We start from the raw sequence: 12,267 nt of genomic DNA on the forward strand, positions 1-12,267 counted from the left end.
GGTATCCACTACTTGATTTCAAAATACAGTTGTTAAAAAAATCTTGTTTTCCAGCTTGTTGCAGACCAAAGACGCTCTAGTGAGGGGATGACTGAATTGCAGGCTATTTTTCATTGCTAAAATAAAGCTATTTGTGTGTTGTGTCCGTTATTATGAGCAATGTATGCACTCCTTCACACCTCACCAATAAAATGGTCTAACATTAAACCACACCTATAAACCTCTAGTAACACGTGTCACTCCACTTAAATCACAAGTTATTTGTTTAAAAGAAAAGATTAAGGCTCAATAATAAAGCCTAAAGCAGCTTTTTAACGTGTTTTAAGACTAACTCGTAGAAGAGGCAACAGTTGCTCGACTGAAAAAACTCGACGCAGACTGAGTACGCTAATTCCCACAGGCAGAAGATCCGGGCAACTATATTACGTAAGGAACGCGACGCTCGCTGGGGGCCTCGCGTGCCTCTGTCGCTCATAAAATATGGCGTCGTAGGAAGTCTGTTGTTGTCCGAAAGAAAGTGGCAACATACGGAAATGCAAATAACCACGCATGTATTGTCAAAAACATACCAGTTAAAAGGCAGATGAAGTGACAGTGGTTATGAAGCGCAATGTTGAGATCTACGGGGTTCTTTCGTGGGATTGACTGCCCGTTTTATTGTGAGAATAACAAAGGGAAAGCCGGTGCAGATGGGTGCAGCAGACCCTACTGTCACTTCAGACACAGCAAACAAAGACGAGCCTCCTCTGGGATATACGACATCAAAAAGACTAAAGCGCTTTCTGCGAGTCCAAACGGTGAATTAAAATGTCTTTGTGATCTCAGGTTTTCTTTTGTTCAGATAGTCTTTTGGTTCATGTACATTTAAATGCACAGACGATTTCTGCTGTGGAACAAAGAAACAAAAACAAACAACAGAATTTAAATGTGGATCTGTCAGTCAGTCCAATTGATGTATTATTAATAAGCACTTTTTATAGCTTGGTACAAATGCTTTTACTGCTGACAGTTACCTTTTATCCCTCAAATGTAGGTAGTAACTGGGAAATATTTGTTTTTGTTGTATGCAATAAATTATTTTCAGTATGTCAAGTTAGTTTGACATTAGTGCAATATTTGTATATATGTATATATATATATATATATATATATATATATATGTTTGTATATATATATATATGTTTGTATATATATATGTGTGTAAATAGTGTGTAATATATTGTTATGATTCTGCGGTTGATTTTTCAAATCTCGTGATTTTACAGATCAAGGATATGATCCATTCAGTCCGGAGGTTGTGAGACCGGGAAAGCATAATGGGGAGCCACCATCAAGCCTGTCGGCGGGTCAGGATGTGGACCTGGGGACCATGGAGTTGGAGCTGGTCAATCGGGCCATTGAGGCTGTTCGCAATGAGATGGAAAGGGAGAAGAAGAAGCTCTCTCGGATTGGAGATCAGGAATATGAACCCACCACGAGCTCTGTTAAGAGACCGAAGCCCCCTGCATCATCCCATCAGGGCTATGATCCTGGGAGCTATCAGATGGGCCAAGCGAGTGAATACACCCCGTCCCCTCGCTCCAGCAAATACACTTTGGACTCGGAGAACAGCAGTAACAACGCCAGCGCGATGGAGTATGTGCCCACTGCTGTCTCCAAAACAAAAGTTAAAAAGGTGTTACCCCCGCCACCATCCCGTGTCAAGTTTAAATACACTCTGGATAATTCCAAACCAACAACGGACATGGAGTACGACCCGCTGTCAAACTATTCAGCTAAGCCGACTGTTAAAGAACAGAGAACTTTGTGCTCAGAGGGAGAGGGGAGAAAGAGATTTTACCCTAAAAAACAAGGGGAAGATGAGGAATATGTTCCAACGGCAAAAAAACCAAGGTCGTCGCCACCTAAGGCAGATGTCCCGAAGTACACTGCAAGTTTGTCTGAATCCGACGAGGAAAGTTCGGGGACAGAGTATCGGCCTATGTCCATAAGCCGCCTGCAGCGCAAGGGGATCAACATCGGCTTGAAACAGGAACGAGAGTCGGGTTTGATGGGACAGCAAAGAAAGCAGGTGTCTAAAATAGATGATGGCTTCTCACAGAGCGAATCGGAAGACATCCAGGATGTGGACAGGACAAACAAAAAGATGCATAAAAAGATGTCTGTGAGTCAGTTGAAAAATGTTAAATCTGATAAGCCAAAAAAAGAGGAGAAAGACCCCAATAAGAAGAATCCAAAAGAAAGGCTGGAAAGTTCAAGTGTGAACAAGACGTCAAAAAATTCAAGTAAAAAAGAGAAGAACCAAAGTAAGACTCTGGATGGAAGCAGTAAGTCAAAGGAAAAGGTGCGGAAAGACGGAGCTGAATCAAAGAGTAATGACGAAAAGAACAAGAAGATGGTTAAGATAAAGAGTGAACACAGCCAAAGGGAAAAAGAGAGAGGAAGTGGCGACATCAAGAAACCCAAAACGGACAAACCTGTAAAAAACGATAAGGTGCCATCCAAATTCAAGGACCAAAAGAACGGAAAACTTGAGAGCAGCTCAAAGGAGAAGTGCAAAAAGAAAAGCAGCCATGGAAGTGGCAGTTCCAATAGCAGTAGCACTAAAGATAAAAGTAAAAAAAGCAGCTCGATCCTTGATCACAAAGAGGCAAGAGAGACCAAACAGAGGAATCTCAGCCACAAGGACTTGTTCGGTGCTGAGAGTGCCGAAGAGGATGATGAGGAAGACGGGAGGATAGTGAGGAAGTCTGCTTCTGCTTTTAAACGGGGAAGCCTCATGATTAATAAGAGGAAAACCTCTGAAGATACTTCATCATCGTCAGAGGATGATGATGATGATGATGGAGGTGGTGATGAAGCAGTGGACTACTCCTGTCTGCAGGATGAGATGTATGACTCGGACCCCATGGAGGAGTGTCTGCGGATATTTAATGAATCCAAAGAGGTCAAGATGGAAGACAAAGGGAGACAAGCTAAGCAGGTATTCTTTATTTCTCTAGTTCTGAGAATCATTTCAATCATTGTGATTATTCTAAAATGCTTTTATGGGGTTTTGAGGATGTGATTCAACATTTTGCTGGTGGTGGAAATTTCTGGGTTTTCTGTTGCAACTGACAGTTTCAGTTTCACTTTCATGTGTGTGTGTTTTTAGCCTTCAAGAGAACAGGAGGAGGATGATGAGGAGGAAGAAACGGAAAGCACTTTAACTACTCTCTTTCCTGGTCAGAAGAAGAGGGTGTCACATTTTAAAGCTCAAGGAAAGGTGAGTGTTGGAATTCAGATTTACATGTTCTCTCTTTTTGTGTTGTTTTTCATATTTGCATATTAGCTGTATTTGGTGTGCAACAGTTAGACTTTAAACAAGTTGTGACAGAATCTGTGACATTTTCTTAACTTAATAGAAGTAAATAGATATACTACACTACTATTCACAAATTCTGGCTCAGTAAGATTTTTTAAAAAAAGAAGAATAAATTAATACTTTTATTCAGCAAGGACTAATTAAACTGATCAAAAGAGACCATGAAGACATTTATAATGTTCCAAAAGATTTATTTTAAAATAAATTCTGTTCTTGTAAACCTTCTATTTATCAAAAAATCCTAAACTAATGTAATCATGGTCTCCACAAAAATGTTAAGCAGCACAGTTGTTTTCGACTGCGATAAGAAATGTTTCTTGAGCACCAAATCAGCATATTAGAATGATTTCTGAAGGATCCTGTGGATCACCATTTTGAATTGAGCTTAAAAGCAGTATTTATCTGGCACTAAAATATTATTGAGAAATTAAGTTGACAGCATTTAACAGCATTTAACAGATACACAAAATACTACAAATAAAACTTAAAAGACCATAACTTAAATGAACAGCATTAACATAAGCCAAAAATTAGCTATAGCGTTTTGTCATACCTTTACTTGTTGGAAAAGTAGGTCATTACTGTATTGAGTTTCCCTATTTTGAAAACAGTTGTTGTACTAAAAAAGTGTAGACGAGGTAGTGTCTCTACTTTTAGATAGTTACTCCACAACACTGCGTTTTAAGTGCCCAAATTAGATCAAGAAGTCAGGCGAAGAATAGGGTTCATAACGTATATTATTAAATGATAAATCCATAGTTGTGTTCCGATATTGAAGTTGTACAGTTGTTTAATAATTGTTTGTTTTAATAATTCTCTTCATTCAGTCAGAGGCATCGATGAACGCGGTGCCGATGCAGCAGCGGAGGAAGACGGCGCAGGAGATCTGTTACCAGCGCATGCAGAAGGCCCAGCAGCAGGCGGCACAGCTGGCTGCTGCAGTAAAGACTGCGTCTGCATCGACCCACCCAATACTGGGGCTCCCTGGAGAAAAACGACGGGTGGCACACCGGCCAAATGCCTCCCTGCCCTCCTCAAAGCCTGGTATGAATGGGTCCTACATTCAATCAGTTACAGCATGATTAAGTTGTAGGAGTTAAAACACATTTATCATTTCTTTTTGGGGATTAGCTGATGCCAGCAGTCAGGTGTTGTCACCCACTAGGGTGACGAAAGATCAGCTTTCAGTCAAAGCTCAAACGTCGGCGGGCATCCTGTCAAAGACTACATCCACTACCATGCAGAAGAGAGTTGCTCACACCCCCACCATGAAGGTAACGTCGCCCTATAACAGTCATGTAATGTTTTTTTTTGCATACCTCCAATAAACACTCTCTTTTCTGCTCATCACAGAGCTCTGCCATGAAGCGTCCTGTCATTCCTGCTGAATTTGGGGCCAAGGTGCCCACTAATGTCCGTCAGCGTTACCTCAATATCTTCATTGATGAGTGCCTGAAGTTCAATTCCTCTGAACAGGAAGCCTTTCAGATGGTATGACGTCCAACGTCCATTATTTAATTTCAGTTAATGTCAACTCCCTGATATATCGTTGATGTGTACATTGTGGATGTCTTATTTGCTCCCAGGCTCTGGAGGAAGAGAAGGTGGTGTATGACAGGAGCAGCAGTAAGAACATCTACCTGAATGTAGCTGTGAACACGCTGAAGAAGCTCCGCAGCAAGAGCACACCTATGTCCCCTGTCCTCAGTGCGTCTAACACACACACACACTCAGATCAGTACTCCTGTTATACTGTCATTATTGCTTATTGCTTTTGTTTTGAGGGGAAATCTGGGGTTAAGTGCCTTTCTCAAGAGAATAACAGTAGTTTGTCTGGTTTGTGGGTCTCTGTTATTAAACTGTTATTGTTCATGAAAGAGTCCAAAAGTTTGAAACCAGATTGAAAATCTCGGATGTAAATCTAATTTATACCTGGAAATAAGAAACGCTTTAGAATTTTTTTTGACTCAATTAAAACTAAGAAATGTTGTGATATAAAATTAATAAAAAATGTAACATTCTGCACTAATTAAATAAGCAAATTTGTGGAGTACATACAGCTTAAGTGCTTTTGTCAGATTGACATACCAAATACGAAGACATTATGAAATTAAGATAAAATACACTTTGCACTCAATTTTCATTTTATTTTTAATTAAATGCATTTTTTATAAAAAATTATATATATTTAAATATATGAATATAATATTCATCTTGTATTATTTATGAATTCTGTTTGTTCCACAGAGACCCCGGCTGTATCTGGGAACAGAAAGGCTCAATCCCATGAAGAAGTACTTGGCGGACGGCTTGCTGCTACAACCAGCTTTACAATCAACCGCTCCGGCAAACAGCAGGATATGGACCTCAAAGGTACCTCAGTCCACTTCAGTTCATATTTTTATTAGATTTAATTGTTATTTGAGGTTTACTTTTAGTCATTTTAGTACTTTAACTTATATTTCAGTTAGTTTTCGGAAGCAACATTTCTCGTTTAGGTTTTCAAAGTTTAGGTTTTTCTGATTTATTTCAATTAACAAAATATTTTTAACAGTTTTAGTTACCTATATTTTCATAGCGCTGTACAGTCTGAATGATATTAATGGGGTATTTCCAGAGACAGATCTATTTACAGGTGTTTTTCTATTTTCTATTTCTATTTTCATGCTGGTTTTCAGGTGCCATTCTCTACAAAATACTGAAAAAGTATGCAATGACTGAAGAACAGCTGCAGGAGCATGGCTACCCCAGACCTCACCCCGAGATGTCGGGTCACGCTGTCGTCCATAACCTTCCAGAAAAGAAAAACAATGACCGTAAGTTCCATTTTGATGGTTTTTGACCATTTCTTTGATGCTAATTTTTCACAATTCACCCTATAACACAGAGCCAAACCACTAGGTGGCACTACGCTCAAACTTTTATCACCCGGGCATAAGCTAATATAGTTTTGTTTTTCATGGACACAGTGCATCACTTAAAGTCCCCCTGTGGTGAAAATCAAGTTTTTAATGTTGTTTATATGCCAAACCATGTGCAAATTCAAATTTATAAGTCCAACACCATTGCTGAGTATTTTCTCCTTAAAACTGCAGTGAACCAAAGACATTCTCAAAAATGCGGTTTGAAATCATTCACAAACTACCTTGTAACTTATCACATCAACGTGTGATCGTCAACGAGTGAATCTCTGAGCTGGTGTAAGTGAGTGGAGGCAGGGATAATTTGCATATTCATAGAACCGCATATACTAAATGAGGCAAGTGTGTAGAGTTACATTCAAGCTATTTTAAGGCATGAATAAAAAAAAATTCAATGAAAAAACGCTTAAAATGTCATTTTGATGATCAACGATGAGTTTTAAGGGATACAATTATTGACTACAGGGGGACTTTAAACATTTAATATGACATGACCATAATAAAGTTCATAGTTTAGGTAGAATGAGGCGGGAACCAGCAAACGTTCAACATAAACTTTAATCACAAAATAAACAAACAACAGTGTGAAAGTAAAGCCGCAGCCCCTCAAGGACTACTGCGGCATAAACAAAGCCAAAACAACAACTTAAAATGTCCCAGGCCTGGTCCTCTGTTGTCTTCCACTGTCGTCACTCCTCCTTTTATCCTTCCGGAGCTCCTCCGTGGGACTCGACCAGTCATTCACTACACCGGCCTCGCTCTACCCTGCTTCTCGCCACAATGACACTTAATTACATTTGAAAATATCTTCCCCCATAATATTTGCAATTTTGATTTTGATGAATTCTCCTGTATGTCTTCCTCAGCTTTTTCCAAAATCTGTAGTCGATGTGGCGCGGAGTACAAGATAAATGCTAACGGCAGCTGTGTGCGTAAGGAGGAGTGCAGTCACCACTGGGGAAGATTACGCAGAAACAGAGGTGGGTATGTGTGTTGTGTATGTATGAGACGTGGGAGGAGATTCTGCAATGACCGTACGACTGCTTCATGTATTTCAGTGCATATTTAGTGCCATGTTTGTGTGTGTTATGTAGTTCCAGGAGGTTGGGAGACACTTTACAGCTGCTGCTCTGGTGCGGTTGGTTCTCCTGGATGTGAAGTGTGTAAAGTAGGTCTCATCTTGGGTCATCTTCTCCAGCAAACTTTTCTTAAATCTAAAATGAAATATTCTTCTAAATGCCCTTAAATACTTAAATAACCTATAAAATGTAATAGTCATATATTATAGATAATATCAAAGTAAATGTTACATATTAGTTATTAGTAATGATACAATAATGTTGAAAATCTCCAATAATATAACAAATTTATTATTATAGTGTTACTAGGCAATGGTTTTATTTTTTTAACAAAAAAAAAAAAGTTTTTATTTTATTTATTTATTTATTTATTATTGCCATGAATATAGCTTTTGATATCGACAAATAGCTAAATAAATAAATTTACTTCATCTTACAAATATGTAATTATATTTTTGCTGATGACAAACTGAGATAAAAGAGGTTATTCACACTACTTTAAGGCATCTAGAAGTCTTTTTCTAGTTGAATCCACTGGTTGAAGCAGGCAAAGCTTTTAAGAAGGTGTTTAGAGTAAGTATTATGTTCAGTAATGTGTATGAAGTCTCTGAAGGATTAGAATAACTGTTTTTGCTGTTCCCTTTTTCTTCAGCAACATGTACAAGATGGCCGTAAAGAGTCCTTGGATGGTTTTGTGAAGACCTTTAGCAAACCGTTGCCAGTAGATGAAAATGCTGGTGTCTACGCCTTGGACTGTGAGATGGTGAGAATAACAGTTATTGAATTACACCCACACTTATTTAAGTTGGAAATAAAAAGCCTCATGAAGGAAACAGGATGCGGTTGTGGGTGAGTTTATAGTTTTATAAAGCTGATAATAATATAAACAGCTTTAAACCTTTATTTAATCTGATTAAGTGCTGTAAGTGCTGTACTTGTTTTATAGTGCTATACAAAGCAAGGTTTGGAGCTGACTAGAGTGACTGTCATTAACTCTGACCTCAAAGTTGTCTATGACACGTTTGTCAAGCCAGGGAGCAAAGTGGTGGATTACAACACACGGTAGGAATTGTGTTAAGAGATTTGCCATTCATTTGCTTTTCAGTTTTCCAGTTTCAATTACACCTGTGTCTGTTATGTTCAGGTTTTCAGGTGTGACACAGGATGATCTGGAGAACACCACCATCACCCTGAGAGACGTGCAGGCGGTGCTGCTGAGCATGTTCAGTGCTAAGTCCATTCTAATTGGACACAGTCTTGAGAGTGACCTGTTTGCGCTCAAGGTTCACACAAACACTGTCTTTATAATGATCCAAAACCTAATGTGCTGCCTCCCTAGATAGCATTTTTAGGAATTTGAAGTGTGCCTGTGATTCAAAGGCTGCTCCAAACAGCAACTTTATAAGATACAAATTCTAAGTATGCAGTCGTATAACATTCAATATAAATATTCTATTCTATTCTATTCTATTATATAATATATTATAGATATTAAGAGTGATATTTATGTTGAATAGTCTGTTCTATTTCTCATCGCAATGCATTTTGGGATTGCTTTATTTTATATACACATATGTATATACACACACTACCATGAAAAAATAGATATTTGTTTTATGTTTTTGAAAGAAATACTCAATATAATATTTTTGTGGAAACCATGATACATTTTTTATTTCAGGATTCTTTGGTGAATAGAAACTTCAATGAACAACATTTATTTGAAATAGAAATCTTATTCCAATCTTGTATCTTGGTTTCAACAAATATATTAAGCAGCAAAAACTTTTTTTTACAATGATAATAATAAGAAATAAGACAAATCAGCATATTAGAATGATTTCTTAAGGACATGTGATGTGACACTAAAGACTGGATTTTTTAGCTTTGCTATCTCAAGAATAAATTACATTTTATAATATATTAAAATAGAAAACAGTAAATTGTAATAGTTTTACACAATATTACTATTTTTACTGTATTTTTATCAAATAAATGCAGCCTTGGTGAACATAAGAGACTTCTTTCAAAAACATTTAAAAATCTTAAAGCTGTATTCTTTAACTTTTTTTTGTGTTCAAAATGTATATAATAATCGAGTACACCATGAATCCATTTTCCAAACTGAGTTCTTGTCTTATCCTGAACCACTACGGTACACCTATAATAAGTGTTTATATTCAGACTATTTAGACTGGTTCGGGTCGTACCACTGCAGAGTAGCCCAGCACCTGCGTGACTCGTCATAGACATATACAGAGAGAAATAGCTCCGGCTACAATGTTCTTCCACAAGACGCATGCAGTTCTGTTTATTAACCGCTAGATTGCCAAAAGTTATGGACTGCAGCTTTAATTATTCCAAACTTTTGACCAGTTGTGCATGTATGTGTGTGGATGAAAGAAAGAAAGAATACAGTTATGTAGCATAGTAGGGTTTGGAACAGTGCCATTTTCATCTTTAATGAATATTTATTAACATAACTGTGCTATCTGTTCTCTGTTTACTAGCTTATTCACAGCATGGTCGTGGACACCGCCATTGTGTTTCCTCACCGCCTGGGTCTGCCCTACAAACGTGCCCTGCGAAACCTTATGGCCGACTACCTCAAACGCATCATACAGGACAGTGGTGAGGATGAGAATCTGCTCTAATCTGCATCATCAGTATCAGCTTTCTTAGGTCAAACACACCAAAAAATGAACAGGATATATATGGCCAATCTGGCCTGGATATGAGATTCATTTTATTTTATCTAGCTGTTGAAGGAATGTTTCATAATAATATTATAATTAATATTTTAATAATAATATCTGGGCTGTATATGTGTTTCCTGTCTCTTTACAGTGGAGGGGCATGACTCCAGTGAGGATGCCCGGGCCTGCATGGAACTCATGATCTGGAAGATCAAAGAAGATGCCAAGGTGAAGAGATGACCTCTGACCCTGCCAGTTCTCTCTCACCATGTTATGACTTGGAATGATTTTCGATGAACAGAGTGTCATAGAGGAAGAGTCACTGAAGCTCTTCATAATGGGCCGTGCGTCACATGGGTCGGATAAACTCTGTCAGAGTAAATGCTGCAGTTTGAATGATGGGGAAAGAAAGAGAAGGACTAACACAAAGGGGAGGAGACCTGTGGGAATAATGTGACAGATTGCAAAGCCCGGACCACCATGGCTCCTAGCAACCGGAGCTAGTGCCCTATGAAACAAGCAATCCTAATTCTCACCACGTTAAAAAAATACCTTGTTATGGCCGTAATTATCATGGACGTAAGTGGACATGGATTGGGCTGAGGGTAAATGACCTTTTGAGTTAAAGTATTCTCTATTTTTTTTTCCAGCAGTATTTTTTTTTGTTTTCAAGAACCCTAGCCCTCCCAAATCATCAGATTTGATGTTTTAATGTTCACTTTAGGTGAAGTGACTCCAGGTGTCGTTCCTGGAATGTCAATGTGTTGCACTATACGGATATAGTTGTATATTAAATCCACAATTATACTTGAAACCATGTTTTTCAGCACTGATGTGATGTCACTTCCTCTAGTAATAATGTATAGCAATCCACACACATAAAATCGCTGTCTATGTAGCTGCGAATATGTAAAACTAGATTCTGTCATCCAATGTCTTGTAAGCCAGACTCAGTATTATTACATGTACTCAAATTAGTACAATTTATTTACGCATTCAGATTTGTTAGTGATTTGTTCACTTAATTCATGAGCTGACAGGACAATTTGAAAAGAAAAAAAAACTGTTTACTTTGATTTACTTTTTAGTTTAATTTGTATTAGGTCATTTAAGCTATAAAACTTTGTAAATTGACACACTAAATGTTATGTCATTTGTGCAGGCCTGCCACCTTAAACACATCAACACATCAGACTGCTCCTAAAAATGCAACTTTCAATAATTGTCGAAACTAAAGATCAAGATGGCTGTACAGTGTTTTGTAATGTTATTAAATTAGTTGACATTAATGCCATGAGCTGTAAATAAGTTGTATCTAAGCTGTTTTTGTAGCTGTTTAGTTATTTATATTAAAAGCTTTAAATAAAACTATTACAAATTTTATTTAAAAAAAGTTATTCCCACCTAAGCATTCATATATTTCACATAATAAAAAGTCTATATACTACCACTAACATATACACTACCATTCAAAATGTAATGGTCAGCAAGATTTTGTTTTTAAATTAGTACTTTTATTTAGCAAGGATGCATTAAATTGACCAAAAGTTCAAAAGACATTTAGATCGTTACAAAAAGTTTTATTTTAAATAAATGCTGTTCTTTTGAACTTTCTGTTTATCAAAGAATACTGAAAAAAGTATCATAAAAAAGTTTCCACAAAAATTTTAAGGAGCACAACTGTTTTCAACACTGACGTTAATATTTAGAAATTTTTCTTGAGCACCAAATCATTATGTTAGAATGATTTCTGAAGGATCATGTGACACTGAAGACTGGAGAAATGATGCTGAAAACTTTGCCATCACAAGAATAAATCACAATTTAAAAATATAAACCTTTTTTAAATATAGTAATATTCCACAATACAACACTTATTTCCGTGCCCCAAGTGAATTTCCAAACACACACGGATGTCAAGCTTTTGATTGAGAATGTTCTGTGATCTTTTATCCTGACCTGTCAGTTCCACTTCACCATCTTCCTCCAGTTATTTTGTATGTCTATATATGAGACCTTTTCCAGCAGGTGCCTGGCTAAGAACTCTTTCTTCAGCAGCTGTTTTCTCGGACAACAAAATGACACAAAGAGCCTGTGGAGGCGTAGAGGGGAGGTCTATTGTATCCAGCTCACCACAGGCCCATGTGTTTACCCTGGGCCCCAGCCAGCTCATGTCACAGTCCCGGACCCCAGGTATTAAAAACAAC

The 12,267-nt window shown here is 37.6% G+C and overlaps 1 protein-coding gene across 1 annotated transcript; it reads left to right on the forward strand.

The window, feature by feature from the left end:
• The first annotated feature begins 456 nt into the window (after nucleotides 1–456).
• rexo1 (REX1, RNA exonuclease 1 homolog) lies at nucleotides 457–11,447 on the forward strand. Its single transcript, XM_079896079.1, has 16 exons — nucleotides 457–797; nucleotides 1,266–2,983; nucleotides 3,155–3,265; nucleotides 4,192–4,408; nucleotides 4,496–4,638; nucleotides 4,718–4,855; nucleotides 4,951–5,071; nucleotides 5,612–5,737; nucleotides 6,043–6,180; nucleotides 7,152–7,265; nucleotides 7,380–7,453; nucleotides 8,017–8,127; nucleotides 8,311–8,426; nucleotides 8,509–8,647; nucleotides 9,875–9,995; nucleotides 10,212–11,447. The coding sequence occupies exons 1-16, from the start codon at nucleotides 611–613 to the stop codon at nucleotides 10,298–10,300; spliced, it is 3,663 nt and encodes a 1,220-aa protein (XP_079752205.1). The 5' UTR covers nucleotides 457–610; the 3' UTR covers nucleotides 10,301–11,447.
• Nucleotides 11,448–12,267: the final 820 nt, after the last annotated feature.

Source organism: Squalius cephalus, assembly GCF_949319135.1.
Source record: "Squalius cephalus genome assembly, chromosome: 16".
Taxonomy (NCBI): Eukaryota; Metazoa; Chordata; class Actinopteri; order Cypriniformes; family Leuciscidae; genus Squalius; species Squalius cephalus.

Excerpts from the sequence above, each read along its gene's own strand:
- rexo1 (XM_079896079.1), top strand. The coding sequence starts at position 611 with ATGTTGAGATCTACGGGGTTCTTTCGTGGGATTGACTGCCCGTTTTAT. Across the intron at positions 5,072-5,611 it reads ACCTATGTCCCCTGTCCTCA|AGACCCCGGCTGTATCTGGG; the intron begins GTGCGTCTAACA and ends TTTGTTCCACAG. Across the intron at positions 7,266-7,379 it reads AAGATTACGCAGAAACAGAG|TTCCAGGAGGTTGGGAGACA; the intron begins GTGGGTATGTGT and ends TGTGTTATGTAG.